This window comes from Perkinsus marinus (assembly GCF_000006405.1).
Source record: "Perkinsus marinus ATCC 50983 genomic scaffold scf_1104296946768, whole genome shotgun sequence".
In the NCBI taxonomy this organism is placed as follows: Eukaryota; Perkinsozoa; order Perkinsida; family Perkinsidae; genus Perkinsus; species Perkinsus marinus.
The window spans coordinates 39,283-58,963 of NW_003210828.1; the positions used below are offsets into that span (position 1 = coordinate 39,283).

General features: G+C 48.6%; 6 protein-coding genes across 6 annotated transcripts; 3 read left to right on the top strand and 3 right to left on the bottom strand.

Annotated features, from left to right (window-relative positions):
- Nucleotides 1-13: 13 nt before the first annotated feature.
- On the bottom strand, nucleotides 14-3,211 carry Pmar_PMAR020718 (crooked neck protein, putative). Its single transcript, XM_002779526.1, has 20 exons — nucleotides 3,066-3,211; nucleotides 2,961-3,016; nucleotides 2,841-2,909; nucleotides 2,626-2,778; nucleotides 2,482-2,581; nucleotides 2,323-2,432; nucleotides 2,208-2,280; nucleotides 2,077-2,156; nucleotides 1,897-2,028; nucleotides 1,726-1,849; nucleotides 1,535-1,665; nucleotides 1,401-1,481; nucleotides 1,218-1,331; nucleotides 1,036-1,143; nucleotides 848-959; nucleotides 687-799; nucleotides 531-639; nucleotides 376-479; nucleotides 219-318; nucleotides 14-158 (listed from the first exon to the last, which is right to left on the bottom strand). Exons 1-20 carry the CDS (start codon nucleotides 3,168-3,170, stop codon nucleotides 15-17), a joined length of 2,118 nt encoding a protein of 705 aa, XP_002779572.1. The 5' UTR covers nucleotides 3,171-3,211; the 3' UTR covers nucleotide 14.
- Nucleotides 3,212-3,300: 89 nt separating this feature from the next.
- Nucleotides 3,301-5,925, bottom strand: Pmar_PMAR020719 (hypothetical protein; the record flags this gene model as incomplete). The annotated part of the gene is made up of 18 exons (XM_002779527.1): nucleotides 3,301-3,360; nucleotides 3,413-3,502; nucleotides 3,556-3,635; nucleotides 3,692-3,774; nucleotides 3,822-3,930; nucleotides 3,984-4,081; nucleotides 4,132-4,253; nucleotides 4,312-4,377; nucleotides 4,431-4,523; nucleotides 4,586-4,688; nucleotides 4,735-4,790; nucleotides 4,839-4,993; nucleotides 5,038-5,094; nucleotides 5,142-5,208; nucleotides 5,258-5,384; nucleotides 5,492-5,570; nucleotides 5,660-5,755; nucleotides 5,814-5,925. 18 exons carry the CDS (start codon nucleotides 5,923-5,925, stop codon nucleotides 3,301-3,303), a joined length of 1,653 nt encoding a protein of 550 aa, XP_002779573.1.
- A 2,662-nt stretch (nucleotides 5,926-8,587) lies between these two features.
- Nucleotides 8,588-8,929, top strand: Pmar_PMAR020720 (hypothetical protein; the record flags this gene model as incomplete). Its single annotated transcript, XM_002779528.1, has 1 exon — nucleotides 8,588-8,929. One exon carries the CDS (start codon nucleotides 8,588-8,590, stop codon nucleotides 8,927-8,929), a length of 342 nt encoding a protein of 113 aa, XP_002779574.1.
- Nucleotides 8,930-9,217: 288 nt separating this feature from the next.
- Pmar_PMAR020721 (hypothetical protein) lies at nucleotides 9,218-12,165 on the top strand (the record flags this gene model as incomplete). The annotated part of the gene is made up of 11 exons (XM_002779529.1): nucleotides 9,218-9,334; nucleotides 9,392-9,552; nucleotides 9,604-9,690; nucleotides 9,796-9,875; nucleotides 9,955-10,067; nucleotides 10,240-10,443; nucleotides 10,502-10,590; nucleotides 10,640-11,169; nucleotides 11,311-11,392; nucleotides 11,447-11,645; nucleotides 12,031-12,165. 11 exons carry the CDS (start codon nucleotides 9,218-9,220, stop codon nucleotides 12,163-12,165), a joined length of 1,797 nt encoding a protein of 598 aa, XP_002779575.1.
- A 2,652-nt stretch (nucleotides 12,166-14,817) lies between these two features.
- On the top strand, nucleotides 14,818-15,869 carry Pmar_PMAR020722 (hypothetical protein). The gene is made up of 6 exons (XM_002779530.1): nucleotides 14,818-14,923; nucleotides 14,964-15,074; nucleotides 15,120-15,227; nucleotides 15,282-15,371; nucleotides 15,424-15,584; nucleotides 15,643-15,869. The coding sequence occupies exons 1-6, from the start codon at nucleotides 14,831-14,833 to the stop codon at nucleotides 15,845-15,847; spliced, it is 768 nt and encodes a 255-aa protein (XP_002779576.1). The 5' UTR covers nucleotides 14,818-14,830; the 3' UTR covers nucleotides 15,848-15,869.
- Nucleotides 15,870-17,329: 1,460 nt separating this feature from the next.
- On the bottom strand, nucleotides 17,330-19,640 carry Pmar_PMAR020723 (hypothetical protein; the record flags this gene model as incomplete). The annotated part of the gene is made up of 4 exons (XM_002779531.1): nucleotides 17,330-18,339; nucleotides 18,400-18,518; nucleotides 18,573-18,663; nucleotides 18,851-19,640. 4 exons carry the CDS (start codon nucleotides 19,638-19,640, stop codon nucleotides 17,330-17,332), a joined length of 2,010 nt encoding a protein of 669 aa, XP_002779577.1.
- Nucleotides 19,641-19,681: the final 41 nt, after the last annotated feature.

A 19,681-nucleotide genomic window follows, 5' to 3' on the forward strand; every position in this document is an offset into this window, starting at 1 on the left:
CGTTCTGTCCAGTCTTATAGATGACTACTTCCACCCGATTGTTCTGACAAACGCATTTTCTTGAACAGCTTGGCAGCTTCCAATAGTTTAATCTTCGGTTTCTTGGCAACATCCCCAGCCACCTCGTCATCCGGAAACTCCCATACAGTTATCATTACCTACGAATATGTACATATGGGCTACTATAACAGAGAGAAGTGGTTAACGGCTGCACCTACTGTATCATCTGCACCAGACTCTCCACCACCGTGGCTTGGGTCAACACGTCCCTTGTGCTTGACAGCCTTGGGTTGCCGACTCTCAATGTTAGCAATATCGCTATAAGGAAGGGGAATCGAAAATATACGATTTTGTTTTCTTTCGATGATAACTCACTCATTTTTAACTTCCTTCGCTAACTTCAACATATACTCAAGTAGCAACCTGCGGGACTCAGGATCCTCGTCTCTCTTGGCCTCCGCGATACCGCGTTCGAGAACCTTCCCGAACATCCACCATCGATCAAATGTGAGCTGACGAAGTTGGCTCACCTCTTTCGCCTTCAGGAACGACTGGTCCCCATGTTTCAATTCGAAATCCGCATACGACCGCCAAACCTTGACGTGGGTAGTCCGATCAAGTAATCGCTCGAATAGGTCGCTGGAGTAGTCAATACATTCAATTCCTCAACAGCTCGCGTTACATACCGGGCATTCTCCATTTCTCCTTGTTCTATCTCTAAATCGATACATTTCTTCCAAATGAGCTCCGGCTCGTTCATGACCTCCTCACTCTCGTCAGATGCCGATTCGTCCGCGAGCTACGGCAGGAACGATCCTCGTTCATTGAGGCATATGATATGAAATACCCTAATGGCCATCTCCCCAAGCTTCCGAGCTCTGTTGACCTCGGAGAGCTTCATCTCCATATCCATCCAGCAAACCCAAGAGGCTGCTTCGAGCGAGTGAGCGGATACGTAACTATCAAACATGGAAAGTTCCCCTCTGGCTTGCGTGATGTGAACTTATAACGCTCAGGAGCAGAGCGGGTCTCTACCTAGCGCAGATCCTGCGTGCTCGATCCACCTGACCAAGGTTGAATTCAAATTGTATGTAAGAGCGGAACACTGAAGCTTTCTTGGATTCGCCGATTGCGCGACCGTACCTGTGAACGCAGCAGTCGTAGAGATCACACTCAGGGAGGAACATGGACAATCTACTAAACCAGAGCAGCCTTACACAAGCCTAGCGCGGCCAACATCCATCTGACGAATCTCAAACTCCGCGTAAGCATTGTACAGTTTGCTGAAGTATATCTTCCGTGATCGGAAGAGTTCAAGAGCTGTATGATATCTACCATGATTTGAATCAGTTAATATAACATAAAATGACACAATGAGATCACTGTGTTCTCATTATTACACTTCTCGAACCCTATCGGGTGTCGATTCCCCAGATTGAATGAGAGACTCCTCATAGTTGGCATAAAAGAGCCATATATACCTACCATGGATGAGGGGTCTATACAAGTAAATAACACATGCTAGTAGTCGTACACATATCGCCTATAGAGATCTTTCCGTCCCTTAGAAGCTGCTTGTTGGGGCGGCAGGGCTGCGGCGATGGCTCGTTCGTACACTTCCCGGCATTGTGCCGCGGAGTCTCCGATGTTTTCTTCGAGGAGTATCTACCATGCGATGCGGATATTGAGCAGGCGGGAGGGCAACGGGGAATAACGATATCGTACATAGTTGATCCAAATATCGACGTCAACGCCATCAGCGTCAGACAGCTGTTTCTCATATTTCAACCTGCACTTCTCGAGAAGGAGTCTCTCAATATCTGTCCGCGTGCCTTTCTGCTTCATATACCTGAGTATATGTAATTTCCCAGCCGAATCAGGATTTATTCGTAGTACTTGGCGTATCTGTCACGCAAGTAAGCAGTCCTTTCCGGGGGCAGGGTATCTATCCCAAGCTTGTAGACCTTCGCTGCTGCCGAAGGATCATCTCTCGCAGCACGTTGCTCGAATTCTGCCCATTTCACGTATCTGCAGCGTGGAATCTCAAGGGCAAGGGCAACAAAGAAATGTCCCTACAGATCCTCGGTTATACCCTCCGGTCCCAAATCATCTTTCAAAGCGTCATGACACGTCTGATAACCGGCCCTCGCCCGAACCTGGAAATTACAAAGCTCACTATGCCCCCCGCAATGCTAGATGGCTACTACGTTATTCCCATGCCTCTCTTCAAACTTCGCCAGGCGTGTGAACGACATGACTGTTTGGATTTGTGATACATATCTGTCATATGATGTTCCACAGAGTAGAATCCCCCATAATAACCTTTCATAGATGGCTCTGGCCCGTTCAACTTCATGGCATCGGAGCTCGAACTTGATGTATTGGAGCCAGGCGTTATCGCTGGGCTGCCACTGCATCCACCTTTCGTAGACCTGGATGACGATCGAATGAGCCTTCTGCTTTACTCCCTGTGGGCTATACCTTTCTTGCCGCAGCATAGTCCATGAGAAGCTCCTCCATATAAGCGTACTTATACCAGAACTGATCATGGCGAGGAAGGAGGCTCGTGACTCGGTCGAACCTATTGAGTTCCAGAGTATCATTCGAGAGGGTAGCGCAGCTTACAAGTTCCTCGCATGAGCTACGAACTTATGTTTCATTTCCATCTCGATATACTTCAACCAAAGAGATGAGTTGCGATAGTCGATTTGTAGTGCTCTCTCGAACACTGATCGCGCCCTCCTGAACTCTTCCTGAGACTCTTCCCACTGAGCATATCTGTGGGATCCATCTATGACTCGCCTCCCATGATGGGAGTTCCATCATCCTCTTCCCCTTACTTAATCCAAGTGCCCATATGGTGTCGTTGTTTACGTAAGGTGTCCTCGAACTCTTTCCGCTTGCTGACCCTAAAAGAGATCCACTAGTCGCTAGATGAACAGTAGTATTCTCGGATCTACTTATAGTCAGCAAGCTCTTCCTTGCTCGCGATCTTCCGAGAGGGCCCGGGACGCTCCTGGAACAAGAAAGGTGAAGAGTAACAACCGCTGCAATAATCACACTACATCGCCCATCCGTTCGACTGCCTCCCTTAGAATTTGCTCGGCTGTAATCTGTTGCGGATTGGCCGTCGCATTTTTCACAGCGAACTTATCCTGTTTCGGCGGCATCTTGACGGAGTCGGCTGTTCGAGAAGCAGGGTAACAACTACACCGCCACTACAAAGCACAACACCAAATCAAGCGGTTAGCCTCGATAGACAACATTAACTCCACGCAATGACTCTCAATGAAACAGATGCTAGAAGAACATCATCTTCAGGGCTCCGCAGGATTGATCTACATAGGGCTGAAGTTCCGTCTGAAGCGAAAATAGTTACTTATTGCGGATCAAGTTATTCCGCAAGACATACAGGAGCTTTGGAGTTCTGCAGCGCCAGGAGCATACGATTCAACAATTGCAGTCGTGTCTTTATCGCAGTCTGTAAGGCTAGCTCGTTCATCTGTGAAGGAAGAACTCACAGCAGGGAATGAGGAGGGATTCACAGATACCGACCTGCAGCTCCACAGCCACCAAAAAGGTATCAGCAAACTCGCACCCCAATGGAGTCAACTGAGACCAGTGTGTGCCAGTGGCTGAAAAGTGTGAACAATGGGATAACTCTCGGAATACTAGAAGAGGATGGGATTACACTGTAGCGGAGTAGATAGTTCATTGATATCCTTCATCAATCCCTCTAGTTTGGTGCAGAGTACAGGACCCTTCATATTGCGCCTGAGAAGATTAGATACAAAAGCGGTATACATTCGTGTCGGCCCTACTTCACAACCGTTGGAGTAATCGGTCGAACTGCATCAGCGTGATCAGGAAGTAGATGAGCACGGATCTTATTCAGCCTCTCTCGGAGTGCTGGCAACGTCTTCAGGGTTGCTGGGTAGGCAGTAGGTAGGTGGAAGCTGATTCAATGCATAGTAGAAGCTTACGATCATTCCTCGTCTTAGTGGGATCATATCCCTCGGCCGTATATCGCACCTTCTTATACTTAGGCTCGAAAGCTCCAAGACCTGATGTCTGGTCACGCCTGTGGAATGGATAAGGAATGCAAGCATTATCGAACACTGCTGCTCTTACGCGGCTTCTTCGTCTTCAAGACCATCCGCGCTCGACTCTGAATCTTCAGACTCTGATAAGGGCTCGCCTGTGTCGTCCCCCTGACCGGCATCACCATCCTCTTCTTCAAACGCCGCGTGCTCCTGATAGATACATATGGGACATGACCAAGAGAATGCATGCTCAGCCCTCCTGGTGTACCTCCATCACTGGCTTGGAGCCTATATCTGCCTCCCCGGTACTGAACACGGGATGCTTCCAAGTAACCTAAACAGTATGCCGGAATTATCGAGGCCTGCTGCTGTCATATCAATTGATGCCTTCTTAGTGGCATTCTCCACGTAGTAGTGCCGCTGCTGATCTTCATCCCAATACTCAGTCCATCCCTCGGGCAACTTCACTCGTACATTCTCCTGAGTAGAACTCACCGATTACAAGCACTCTAGGAACAAGTTATATCCTCCATCATCACTACTGGTTTCAGTTGTTTGATAGACCCATCGCAGTTGAGCTTGACATCGTAACGCTTATTATCACTATTCCATCCAACCACGATTCCGTATTGTCCATTTATCCAACTGAACAGCAAAGCTGCTCCAAACGCTCTCTGCGTACAGTCCTTACGTTGCACTAGCACTCTTCAGACCAGCAACATGAACGGCGCATCCATCAGGAAGTATCTACAATAGTCCCGTGACCACCCACAAAGAGGACTTATCCCACACTACCCCGGACTCTTTCTGTTTCTTCTTTCTCTCAGCCGCCTCCTCAGCCGTCTCAGGTGCATACATCAAATTATCCGGTTTGATAGCCATAATTGAAGCAGTCTTATCCAGTTTGATCTCGAACCTACCACTACGACTGTTCTTGCCCACCACGGTACCTGATCGTCCAGACTATTCCTCCCTCACGTCGTTAAGCTACTACCAGAAGTGCCGTTGAGCTCAGGCTTGCTCTTCAACCCTAGTACCTCCACACGAGTACCTGTTCGATATAGTGCATCCGGAGCTGCTTCGTAGTCGCATCCATACCGATAGAGAAATTAGCTTCTGTGTCTTTGAGTTCCTCCGTTTGTTGCTGTTTACGCTTGGCACTCTCCTGGGAACAGAACGGCACTCAGGCGAGCTGGCATTGACAGGAGGCATACATTCTCGGGAGTAATCAACTCCCAGTCTTTAACCTCGCGGTTGATACAATGCTTCGCCCAGAGATAGTACTGATGAGCTTCATGTTCCTCATCTCGAATGAATAGCATCTTAGGATCCTTCGATGATCTGGCAAGGAGTAGAATTCAGATGTGCAATGGATGAGTGACGCTCCACAAGCTCGGGCGGGGGGAGCCGCCGCTCAATGGAAGGAGCAAGGGACACCAAATCACTACTTTATTTTGTTCTCTAATCCCTCTGGGTTCTTGCTCTTACAGACGAATTCTGCTGTCTTCACGATCCGATTTCTCAACACTGAGACAACTCAGGATGATCACTCATGCAAGTGCTGGGGAGCCGCGTTCTAAAGTCTCGGCTGGAGGGATGAGAACATCTTGCCCTACCCTCGTCGTCGGGAGCCCTCACAGGTCTCATGTCATATCTTCCTTTTTTCCTTTCCTTTTTTCGTTTCTCAGACAGCAAATCTCTGCCCAATTGACCTGAGTCATGAACAACTATGTTCACTGAAGACCTTCCCATATTACCACCAAGCCTCACCTCCTAAATAGTCGTAAGATACGTGATAGTCGTAATCTTCACGTTTGTTGAAATCGTATGTTGGTATATAGCCCGCTAATCCGCTTTCACCCCCTCCGCCGGCACCATCCATGGGAGGCTGAGAATAAACAGCGCAATGCAAACTACATCGTATTCCCAGCGGATAAGATCCCTCAATCGCCCATTGCACTGTGAACCCAACATATAACACCGACAACACGGAGTGAATGTATGCCTGAGACGTACATGTATGAGGAAAACGACAGTGGCTAGCATACGAGTTAGCTAGCCGGTAAACTTACGTGTAGATTCCCAATCTACATGCACTGTGACAAGGTCGTTGCCGAGCGCCTCTCCTAGAGCTTGTTCCAGTTCTGAGTGGTTACGCGTAAGGAGGAGAATCACAGTAGTGCACCACGCCGAAACCATACTCCCTACTTCTCGGTACGGAATGCCGGCGAGGCTCACCCGATACGTTCTGCGGACGCCAATCTCCATTTCTATCGGGTGTAATCTTCCTTCCAACTGGAGTCGAATTTCCCCCTCGTAGTGAGTCCCATAGAGCCCGGCTCACCGGCAACTACGGCACACACAGCGCCTCTCAAACTCGTATTAACTCAGATTGCTCTGAACTTCAAGACAACCAAGCAAAATGTTCGATGAACAACATGGAAAGGAGTTTCGAGTTCCATGTCCAGGAAGCGAATCCCGACCCACATGATTTGCTCGCCATAGTTTCTCGGCAATTTAGATGATAGAGTTAACGAGTATGAGGAGCCTGGTAAATAGCCCCAAGCCTCACGCCTCCAGCACCAGTCTTAATCCTCACTAGAACGCGGAAGAATTATTGAAGCCTGGATCGACTGCCAGATTCGTTGTAAGCCCTTATTAAAATAGCTATTTTGGGGCTCAACCTGGCTTCTTTCACGACTCAATGACCTTGACTGCTTTGCCAACAGGATACACGAGCATCCATTCACCGATCCTAGTGGAACGCAATACATCATGCAGAAGACCTAAACCTCAACAGGAGAATGTGTACTCATAAGCAACTATTGTGCCGACAAGCATTACGCTTCCGACAGGTACAGGATAAGTACAACAATCACAAGGACAACACTGACGTTAGTTTTTCACCAATGACAACACTATCCGTTGCTATGATAGTACTGAGCATGGCCGAATAACGACTCGAAAGTCGAATTAGCTTCCCCTTAAGTTCTGATCCTTCGAACATTGCTGAGTATGTGAAACTCAGTACAACGGCTATAGCATGATAAGACCTAGCCCGATTATCCACCAGGATGCACTCATGTCCTGTTCATCCTAACAGACTTCCACAGGCTGCAGCTTCTCACTGCGACACCTTCCTATCCCTGTGAAGTGCTTGTTTACTCAGAGAAGGCTTAATGATTCGCGCGGAGGACAATGGCTGGTGTATCAAGTTCCCAACAGCTAGTTGGGTGGAAACTCAAGCTAGGTTTCGAATATCTGCCAGCTTCTACAGCAATCCCATCGGCAACAATCGTTGTCAATTCGTGATGTGCCAAAGAATCCACGATGAAGTGAGTATTCGCCACGCAATTGAGGATTGTACGCGCAGAGACAGCGGTGCCGACTCCACCCAATACTACCATCATACTTGAGACTCTCGGCATAATGTCGAGCATGATGTAGTCTAGAGGCATAAATGAAGAGAATTGAACGGCACAGGAATTCGATGACGGTAGGAAAACTGACTCTGAATTGTGTAGGGCTTCGACATCGTAAACAGTCTAATTCCAATCATGCTCCCACCGTTATTGAGAACCGATACTCCGTGCCATTTGAGGATTTAGACCATGCATACGCGCATAACATCTTTCATAAAGTTCTCAAAGAATCTACCTAGCAGAAAGAGCATGTTTCAGCAAGCTCGGTCATGATGAAGAATTGCCAGCAGAATGTGGGCATAATTCGAAGCTGCGAATCGATCACATGGGCGCGCGTCTTGCGCAAGATATGAAACCGTTGAACGCACCCTGTCGTGCAACCCTCCTATTTCAGCTGCAGATCTTTCAGCATCAGGCCTCACATCTATGCTTTCAGCTCTGACGGATCTTGTCAGCTAGTTGCGAATCAGACCTTGCGGTACGTCCCTTATTTCGCGTGTATCATGCTCGATGGTGATTCATTTCGATCACCACGGTGACGACAAAGGCGTGGTGACGCCAACTGGAGGTCCTTGCTTGACCTGGGTGGCTTGACCTAAGGAACCGACAGCAATGAGGCATACGGTTCTAGCTGCTCGAATAGCAACCGCACGGTGACCCTTGTCGAGCTTGCTCTCACCGAAATCGGCTCTTCTGCTCCTCAACACGAGCATTGCGATCTGGAGCTCAATCAGATCTGCTCAATACAGTTCCACAGTGTGGGGAGATGTCGGGCAGTAGACAGTAGGGAACACAACCCTGAGGAACTCGAATTGTTGTTGTGGAATGCCATAGTTCGGTCGGCAAGAGAGCCGAGAGATAAGTCGAGATAGTTTCTTACCATCTGATCTTTGATGCGAGGAATTTTCTCATTTCTGCAGTGGTTATTGAACCATTTAGTTCATTACGTAGATCCTACTGATGCCTGGGATTGCGCCAAGCAGTGCCACTCGGGTCGACATGTCCCTTCGAGCTAACGGTGTGTTCGCTTGTCCAGCAAAATTGATGGTTTTAGGACTTCTTGAATTGGCTTGCGCGGTGTTAAGTTATGAGTTAGCAGCTGTATTCGTTTCGGTTCAGCCCATGTCGAGCGACGGTGGCAAGCGAGATGTTCCTGCTCAGAACAAGGATAAGGGAGATGCCAGTTCTGCTGACAATCATGGCACTGATGGTCACGAGTGCAGCGTGTGTCATAACGAGGAACCCTTCGATAAGGTCAGTAATGATGGTATGAGGATCACTAGATTTGGTAATGCTCCTGATAATGAGAACGGTCCGAGCTGGCTCAATGAAGACGGCACTGTGGATCCCATAGAGTTCGCTTTGTCCGAGGTCGGATATCTCGATTTCGAAGACGATAACTTCCAAGATGATTTTGCCCAGTCTTGTGCCATGTATGGTTTCAAGCCGTGGGAGATGTGGTAACTTTTGATTATCGTCACTGATTGGTATTACAGTTAATCGATTTTAATGTTTATACCTATACTCTTGTGTTATTAGTTATATAGGGTAGGCCTGCCCAGTGAAGGTTTACCATAGCCGATTCTAGTGGAGGTGTAGTCACGAAAGCAGCAACTAATTGTGCGAGTGTGATAGCGGTCAGGAGAGCTTGTACCGCTGCTAGCCTGATGGCAATATTTGTGCATTCTAGTTCGTTTAGCGCTCTCAGCTCATGTGGTTTTTGCTTAAGTCTCAGTTTGGGGGTCTACCAGTATGGTACAACGCGGTTGGCTAGATAGCTTCAATCACTGGTTCCATCACGTGGCAGTCACCCTAGGAGAAACTGTGGCGGCAGTTGAGATGGATGAGAATGGGAAAGCGGTGCGGAATGTATGAGCAGAATTAGTAGTAGAGAGCAGTTGATGTGGCTCATGTTGATAGCCTCAGATTGGTTACTGCGACCTGTATAAAACTGCTTACGAGTGTGGTGTAATGATACGTCACAATTTGGAATTGTGCGGCTTGTCGAAGTATCCTTATGATAGGCAGAACTTTCCACGTGGTGTTGTGGCTCTCAACATACCAAGGGGAATCGACTGGTACACAGTGTAAGTGTGTGTAGCTGGATTAATCCAGGTGTCTAGTCTTGCTCTACGTAGATACCTAGCTTGTCTCTTAGCTGGCATCCCAACGGTCAGTCTGACTAGTGGTGGGACGGAGGCTTCAGCTACACAGGAGACCGCCAGGTCATTATTGGTTCAGAGACTGTTGATGCCTTGTTTACTGATTGGTGAAGAATGTGGTCTAGACTGCCCCAGGCTTGGAGTTGAAGATGTGCTTGCTTCCATCAGCTGCAAGACTACTGCTGAAGATTGCCTGCGGGAATACGCTTTTGGTGACCGCGACACTGTAGCGTACCACTTTACTGGAGGTCGGTACACACCACGCTACTACAGTCATGTGGCCGTGTTTGATTCCTCCCTGAATCTCCGACGAGCTACGTCGTTCAGGTACGACTGCATCGAGTAAATGTGTCCGTATCACTTTGGGTATGGTTATGCACGAACTTGAGAAATATGCTGAAGTTATTCCCAAGACATGGAAAGGAGTTGGACGAACTGCTGTGATTCAATCGAGTGATGAGACGTGACTCTGCGAATAATTTAACTTCAAATTATTAGGTAGTGTCTACTGGGCTGCTAGCTGTTATGGTCAAGTGGACATATGCTTGGCATTCCACGGAACTCTGGTGATGGAAAGCACGACGTGCCAATATCTCGAGCGTCCATTGTCAGATCCTCTCAGCACCTTCCATGGGTGATAGCAAACTATCTCCCATGGATAAGACCGAAGGTCCGTTCCGCCTCATAAAGCATGCTATGATATCCGGACGATATGATACCGTCATCGCCGGGCTCGTTCCTACTCTAATGGATGCGATGCCATCTCCCGAGGAGGAGTGGTGGACAAGAGGCACTACCATACGGAAGAAGAAGCTCGTAAGTTCCTCGTGGACTCAGCAGAGGTTTCGTTGGCGAGCAACACTTTATTTTGTAGTTGGTCTTCACTTGGGGTGAGGCCTGCCCTCAGTCACTCGTTGACAAATGGAGTAGTGCAACTCTGATCGAATTGTTGGTGGCTACCGAGTGAGTCGACGAACGTTTCTCTATGGTGCCATGTCTGGATGCTTTGCAGGTATTGGTTATCTCTATTCTGTATACGATCTGTAACAGTCCGTGGATGTCGTACTCCTTCCGTGCGGTACGCAACCGTTTCCGGGTGCGATGTCAGCGCCAAACCTCTGAGTTCTACCGCGGAAGCTGGTACTATGGTCATGAGGGGTAGAATGGTCACTCCTGGGTATGTCACTGAACCTCTTCACACTGCGCCCAGCATTGAGGAGATACCCCTGGCAGTGGATGGTATGGTGGAAAGCATTGCTACTTTCGAAACAGAGGACGTTATTCGGTTCGTGAAGGACTCAGAGAACGGCGACTCTTCACCCTATGTAGAGTGCTTGGGTCGAGAGGGGGATCTCATTAAGGTTGGTGGAGCATTCGCCGCAATTCCAGCTCTAGAGGGTACGATATCGCAAAAGTTCGGAAGCGGGACGAAGGTGTACCTGATGGTGGCACATGAAGTCCTTGGTGGAGAGATTCATGTCGTGGTGCAAGTAGGCTATGAGTGCCGTCTCAGTGTGCCAGAAGCGATAGCAGCTGTACGAGGTAGTTTGCCGTCTATACCAACGGAGTGTATGCACTTCCTTGTTCCTGACGCATGGATTCCCACGAACTCGGTGACCGGAAAGGTATTGAAATCAGAGTTGCTATCGATGGTCATTGCGAAGCTGCCTCCTGTCCCATTAGCGAACGATGCCATCCCGGAAGATGCTTCCTATCGAGAAGCCTATGAACTCGGTGGAGGGCTCTCTGTGAAGTCCGCGGCGAGGTCAAAGAAAGCTCTATATGTTGGCGTGCCACTTCATATTCTCATCATCTTTAGTATTTCCATCTTGGCAAGTATCTGTTGGAACAGCGTCCAACCAGTCCGACTCATCTTGTCGATCCTTGCAGCATTGATGGTCTATTATCCACTGTTGGATTATGGCGCTATCACAGTGCAGTCGGATACAGCCCCTGTATTCGGTTCCTCGATCGATACGAAGGATTGTTTGGAGCGTATGGCAATGCGCTGGGCTGAGGTGTGTTTATCACTCTTGCTCTGGCTCGATAACACTTTCCCATATGGTGCCTATTTTTTCAAAGCCTCATTGGCCGTAATAATGGGTCAAATGTGGTGGGGTTCTCAGATGTTCCTGTTGGTGATTTTACTGAAAATCTTCACGCGGACACATCTTCGCTTCTGGCCAACCATAAGCACAATCGAGGCGGGTGTGTATCTATGTCATGACTGGCGATGGCGTAACTGGCAGCCATATCTGCTGAACCCGCTCCGGCTCTTGTGTTGGTACATGTATGGTATGTTTTCATGGCTGGATAAATATCGCTTACCGGCTACATCTAGATTAGCGCGATTCATCATCCGAAGTAGAATCGCCCGTTATGCGGTCCCTCCAAGACGTGCAGGTCGAACGAGGACACGCGGTGGCTCCCCACGCAAGCGAGATCGCTGGTATCGGTGTGAAGTTGCGAGATGCTGCAAAACTAAAGGGAATTCGGAATGTTGGTTTCGGGAGAGCCACGGTGAATGGAGATGGATAGAATCAGACAAATGGTGGTCATCACGGAATAAGAAGTACGATGCCCTTCACAGTTCGTCTCGGTGGAGTAAGTTTTCTATGTGTTCAGTCGTTCGAGTGTTGCAGCTATTCACACAGACGAGTATTCGAAACGCATCACAGAGAACCATACCGTTTGGAAAGGCGGATATCAGTGAGTTGATGCTCACTCGCTTGGGGGCGATTCACATATCATCACCAAGGTTTATTTGCGAGTCTTGTATCTGGGATCGAATGAAGTGTGTCGATGTCAACTTGGCCGGTGGGCGTTCGCGACCTCCAGCTAGGCGGCCACCCAAGAGTGCGACCAGGCCTAACACGCCCGTAGACGATGGGGCAACTGCTTCTAACGTTCGAGGGCAGATAGTGCGTATGTTGTCGAGCTTGAACGGTGGATATTCGGATACTGTGGAGCTTGCTGATGGAGGAAGGCTCATCGAACTATCCTCCTTGAGCATCGTCATATTGTGTGGCAGAATATCTCAAAAATGGAATATCAAAGTGAGGCGTCTTGTTAGATATGCGTCTTCATGAGATTATGGTATACTATCTCAGCTGAGCCCGCGAGAAGTGATGTCGTTGCCAACTGTTGGCGATCTGGTCGACGAGGTTCAGAGGAGGGTTGAAGAAGTAGGGACGGTATCGAAAGCGTCTAAGGAGGCTGCACTTTCAAACTCTCGCCACGCTCCTGAGTATCGCATTAATATGTTTGCAACCCATCTATGGAAGAGAGCTCCGTGCGACTGGCTTTTCGAGTACACTGATCCTGAACATCCAATGACGCTTGCGGACATCAAGAAGGCACTGGGGTTACTGGTGGACAGGTGATATTGAGCATTGTTTTCCTGGTGGGGAAGCAGACTCAACTACAGAGTAATTGTGTGATACTTGGATTCATTCGTCCATCTCCAGGCACGCAGTATTTCGTTCCTACCCACTTGATCCACTAGAATTGCAAGACTACTGCAAAGAGGTATTGAGCCTCAGTTCTGCAGCAGGATTTGAGTCGGCGTGGATCCAGAAAGCAGTAGAAGCATGCTGGCCGCGAGTCGGACCTCGTAGGGGGAACGACACCTCTTGCGTACCCATCCATACCAAGTGGGTTATCTATCAACAGACAATACCATACCATCCCTATGTCACTGGAGTATCGCTAACAGGTCTTTTACGAGCGCCAAATCTGAGACGAGAGCTTCCAGATCTCTCCGAGAATTAGTTGTCCGCTTGAAGCACACTGAGGCGTTCAAGGCTCCGATAGAGTTCCATATTCTATTACCTCGAGGAGTCGATAAACACAGGGAAGGTATGGTTCATATCGCAGCTGTCTCTACCGTTCATGTTCTGTTCGACTATCAGCTTTCCGATGGTTTTATGTTTACGTTCGATTCACGCACCTGTTCGCGGATGGGTTTTGTGTGGCACCCATGGCTAGAGAGCTGGATCTGGTCTTCAAGCGAGCTACACGAGGGGAGGTATGAGGCATCTATAATGGTGATGATGTATTAATCGATTGACCAGGAGCCTCCACCTAGTGTATGCTGCTTCCCGACACTAGAGGCGCGTCTTTTCGGTGCCATCCAGGGAAGCGAGAGATTCATCCGTCTCAGACAGGCAATGGAGATCCGGCGACCAAGTGGTGATAACCGAACTCGTAATATAATCACCACGCTAACTGAACACACCATATCAAAGCATCAGGCACTTTATGGCTGAGCAAGGGGACGACTCGTGGCTTAGCCGCTATCGCCAAGGAGCTTAGAGTCCCAACGGAGGTTGTCATATTAGCAGTTGTTTTGATAAGCCTCGGACGTTCACTGGAGTGGGACTGCATACCGTTGAGCCTTATGCGGACCAACCGAGACGAGAATGCAGTAAAAGAGATCGAATACGGAAGGGGGATGAGACTCCTCCTTCATTCAGGAACAATCGCATATGTTTGGCTTCTTCGCCGAATACGCAGACCTCGGTTTGATACCTTGTGACTTCAACACCTCACTCTTCGGCGTGATTGCCCAGTTACAGGGTCGCATCCTAGAGAACGTCAATTACACAACTGGTTCTGGACTTTACTCCACGTCACTGGGAGATCGTCCGTGGACCCGGAAGTAAGCTCATTCACTCGTTCGGCAGTAGAACTTTTTTTAGATGTTTTCCTGTAACCGTGAATTTAATAACCAGTCTTCCACAGATGGCAGATCTCTGTGTGCGACATGTATCTTCATACGATCGAATCGAGCGGAATGGTGAAGCTGATGGCCGAGGCATGCGGCCTATTCATCTGTATATCGAAGAATCACGATACGTGTACGTTAATGAGCGAATCGTCCTCGGGTTTTATCGTTGAGTTTCAGGTCCACAAGCGATACAGACTGGGGCATTCGTATGATGCTTGACTGGGAGTGGTTTCCTTGTTCGTGGCTAGTCAACTATGCCGAGAAAAGCCTGCCTACCGTAATTCACCAGCTCTTCGACCGGAAAGCACATCGCCAATGGGCGAATGAATATTTCCCTGGTAGGGAGTGAACTCAATGAAAATGGTGCTTGTGAGTGATGTATGTTTCTCTGTTGTTTTCTGACGTTCCACTACTCTGTTGCTGTTGTGTTTCTGGGATCATGAAACACGCAGACTGTGTAACATCAATCGTTCTATGAACATCGGACGGCCGAAAGCAGTCGCAGACGCAATCACGGCTCTGCCGATTCCTAAAAACTGGATTGGAGTGGGAGCTCAAGTGAATCAAGTAAGCTCATGGATGAGGTAGTTGTGGCACAGTCCCTCAGATACAGTTTGTTAACCGCTATCTGCGACGACATTTCCGGGAAGGTCCCGAGAACCTCAGTGAGACCTCCCTGCGATGTATCGGCATAAGCCCCACAGCTCAAGCTATACGCGTGGGGAAGACACCTTTGAAACCGAGTACTTAATTCTGCTGTCAGGCCCCCGCCAGAGTAAATTGCAAGCTGGTTGATTCACATAGTGCAACCTTGTTGGGTGTGACACCGATGAGAGATCTCCAATACCATACACGGGATGAAGTCCAGAAGGTGAGTGTCTAACAATTTATTAGGTATACTCAACTAACTGCGTCTCCGTTGTAGGCTTTGGGTCACGGTTCGATCCCAGGAACGAATGATCCATCCCTGAGGATCTACCATTTGCTCCCAATAACTTTTCCAGCACATGAATCAGTAAGCCCTTCTAAAATCATAATGCGATGTGTGACATGCTGTTCTATTCAAGCTGTGGACCTCACCCGATCCTTTGGTCACTGATGTGATCAAAGTATCGCGATCCACGGAGCCTCATCGACTTGGAACTCTCATATACAATCGTTGCAGAGATGGCGAGGAAGATATCACCGTTGTCGCTAGAGGTGACATAGCGCTCGCTATGGCTGTCAGGTATTGGAGCTGCACGATTTGCGTACAAGTCGAAAGAAACTCTTCAATGTTGCTTCAGATCCATCGCCAAAGCGGCTGCGAAGCTGGTATCGTTTGAAGCAAAACGGCTTGTGGCGATACCTGTAACGCTCAAACCGAAATCTTTCCAAGAACTGCAGATTTCAATTCGATGGATAGAACTTCCACCAAGCTCAACCAAGTTGACGGAGGAGCTTCTCAGCGGGGGAAAGAGTATTTCTGACGTTGCAACTCGAAGTTCATGATATGCGCGGAGTGTGTTTCTGATTACCCCCATTTGCTTAGTTCTGATAAATTCACAAAATGTGTATACCAGCACCAAGCGTGGGCTTTTCAGACTGAATGAACTCCCCAATTCCCTAGTCCCCAGTTTCTCTGATTGGAAAAACAAAACTTGATCGCATCTTTGCACTGAAATCAATATCTTTCTATCTCCACCCAAGTATCGCTCCTATGCTTCGAGAAATACGGCCGGGATATATATGCCATTTCAATGAGAATATCAGGCTAGGAGAATATGCCCAAAATCAAGCCAGTGATAGAGAGAAACAACATTTTTCCACATGGCGGTGCCAAAATGAGTACCGTGACACGAAAAATACGAAGCACTTGCAGTGTTGTACAGTTCACGCTCGCAAAGTTCTCCTTCGCTTGGTCGATGCCGATGCTTCCCGTGACGCCTTACTGCACGCAATGCCTTGGCGGCGCAAGAGCTCTGCCCTGTGAAGAACACCAGTTACAGAGAGTTGACATCGAGTACGGCCCATACAGCTGTTGGAGCTCTTGACTCTGCTGTACAATGGCTTGCCGCAATCTCTCGACATGTGTCTTCACCCGATCATACTTCTTCTGGATCTGCTGGGATTGCACACGAGCCTGATGAGTTACATCGACACAAACCGATCAATCAGGCACGCCTACTTCCTCCGCTCTCTTGGTGTATTCTCTTGACGCTTCCGAGATCTTCGCTTGTGCAACTGGATATGTGACATCCCTATGAGTACCTTCGTAGTGGATGCTACCACTACGTTTTCTTGGTATCATTGTTTTGCTGGCCTCTACACGAATCTGTTCGGAGCGGAACTCGAAGGTTTCGAGTAGGGTGTGTGCCAGTGTCATAGGGGAGTGGCCCAACAAAGGGTTCCGCGTAACGACCTAAATGCTGACTCCAACGCACACTCGGTAGCTCGTACTGGCGCGTGAACATCAATTGGCAAGGACAATGAGTTCAAAGCTAGTGGCGACACCCCTGTTCGCGTATTACATACTGGGCATACGCGACCAGACCTTAACATGAAGTATGTGTGTAATTGAGGACCGCTGGAGCCATCTCACTTGAACCATCTAATGGCATGCGCCTTGCAAAATACATGAGGACATTTCGAACACTTGTACGCCACACTCCGGTCGGATACGGTGTTCGGTTGGTCCAGACAGTAGTCCTCAGAGTTATCAGCAAGTGTGCAACGGCATGTCGCATCATTGCCTGGTAGGGATATTGCAGGGGTACGACTAGTGGATCTTACAGCGAAGAACGAATTCTTCGTCTGTGGTCATGTCGGAATCGGCCCAGCACCAAGCGCTCAAATCTGTTATTCTTGTAATATTGACTAAGACAACACAATTCTGAGTGAAGGTGAAAGTATCACATAATAAGTAACCAATAAACGACGTAATAAATGATACGCAATTGTGATGCAATATTACAGCGCATTCAATAATCGTCTTCAGACATCAATATCTTCAACAATCATAACCGCATTATCGCTAAGACAGTGAGCGCTCGGTATCGTACGAGAAGATCTCACGAAATCCCTCTTGACCTCAGTCGTGATTCGCCTGGAATCCCCAGTCGACGATTTCCGAGGTTTTGGTCGAACAGGAGAGGAATCTACGATCTCTACACAGTCGCTATCACTGGAATCCTCTTCGCTCTCGTCAAGGTCCACTACTGGTACTTCACTGATGGAATCATCACTGCTATCACATGATTGTACCTCTACGGTGAACAAGACGTCTGGCTCAGAGAACTCGATTTCCACACCAGGATCAGCACAAGCTGCTCCAAAGGAATCCCAATTAAAGGAGAGATTGTGAGCCTTAAGCGCTTTGTAGAACACATCGAAATCATCCTCGTTGCCCGAGGCTGCCGCACAGAGCAAGGAGTAACCAAACTGGCGATGCTCGGAGATGGACTCATCAACCCTGGCGCCTAGTGCATGAACAGCAAGTGATATCGCCGACCGACACTTCATATCGCACACCAAGCAGTAGAGAGTATCCACACTGTTGCCTGTGGTCTCTGAAAGCCGGCCAATTAGCTGAGGATGAGTAGCATCAGTTGGATTGGTTGGGTTAACTACGATCTCGGTTAGATGCAGAATACAAGCATCCCTAGTAGGGAAGCAGGCACTGCATTCGCACACGATAGTGTCGGCAGAGAGATTCCTTAGCACCACATGATCCTCCCCCTCAAAATGTGTGATTTGGAAGTGTTTGGGATAAAGAGTGAGTATACTCCTGAGTCTATCGGGATTATTTTGAACCTTGTGTGCAGCCAGCCAGAGAGGCATCTGGTCTTGGCCGGTCGCCCGAATCAGCCGTACCAAACCTTGTAGTAGTTTCTCCCGCACTGCTATGTCGCCCATTAGTTCACGACCACTTCTCTTTTTCTGACGTCGTGATCGTCGATGATGCTTCTCTTTCACTCGCTGCTCGCGCTCATCATCCCGCAGTCCTGAAGGAACAACGTCTAACGACAGCCGACGCAGCTACCTCATGCTGGCAGAGACCTCACCTTCTTTATCTTTCCGGCGGTATACCGCTATGGGCGCGGCAACTCCCTCATTGGTCTTACCCAGTGAGCCCTCGCCAGAGTACCCGTTTTTACATAACAGACGGAAACCAACGCCATACCTAGGCGATCCGATGATGATCAAATAGCTGGACAGAACGATATCCGAGGCTCACGTTTTGTTCATCTGATCTGTGCTCATCGTGTCCATGTAATCCTCTTGCTTCTTGCTCGCGTCCCCAGCTGTCGAACTCGAGACCCCGGAAACTGAACGAGATGAAGATAGAGTGTCCGGATGGAGCACTCCCGCTCGACGGAACATGGCTCCATTCAATAAAGATAACTGCAGGATAGACTGACCACTGATATGGGTATTGAACACGAAAGCCCTAAAGCTTCAGTTGGGACAGTGAAGAGTCATGCATGATACACAGATTCAGTCGATATCATCTACCAGCCAAGAGCATACTAACTTCGAGAGACTTCACAGCAGGGTCAAAGATAGTGTTTGACGAGTTACGCCCCCGGACATCAACCACAACATCAGCGCCACCAACAAGAGTGAGGATAATATCGCGAACTAGCCGTAGCATCCCAATGCTTGCTGAGAATACAATCTCAGCAGCAACGCTACTATTCTGGCCTGCAGTGAGAGGAACATCACCGGCTGTCTTGAACATACCAATCTGGCTTCCACTGTACATGATGTCTCCGAAGATCTGACCAACGTCCCGCACGGTTACAACAGAGGGATTGTAGACCTTGAGGGTCGCTAGGAATCTTGCCTTGCCTCTGACGACATCGCCAAGGGAAGTAATCAGATCAAGATCGACCATAGACGGACGTGCTCCCTCGAAATTGTTGAGCCCTTCAAATGTCATGTTCTTATCCAAGTTCAGACCAGAAAACTTGATCCCAAAACTTTTCGCTACAATGTCAGCTTTTACCCTCATAGTGACCTGATCTCTGGAGATTATACCGGCTGAGAAACGATCGAATTCACTACGATTAGAGACCATTACGACAACAGTCTCATTGACAACAGTATGGGAGCTCGCCTTCACCTTTACCGCGGGCATGGACGAATACCCAAGGTCAGCTTCATCAGTCGAGAATGATGCAGTGAATGGCTCGACCGTCACACCAAAGATCAAAGGATTGTAGAGAGTAGAAACAAGTATGGTGTCCAAGCAGAAGGAGGCACTGGCAGCACAGTCCTTGATATTCTCCCCTACAATATCCATTCTATTCACAGAAAATTCCGAGTCGTTTAGCGCCGCTTCGG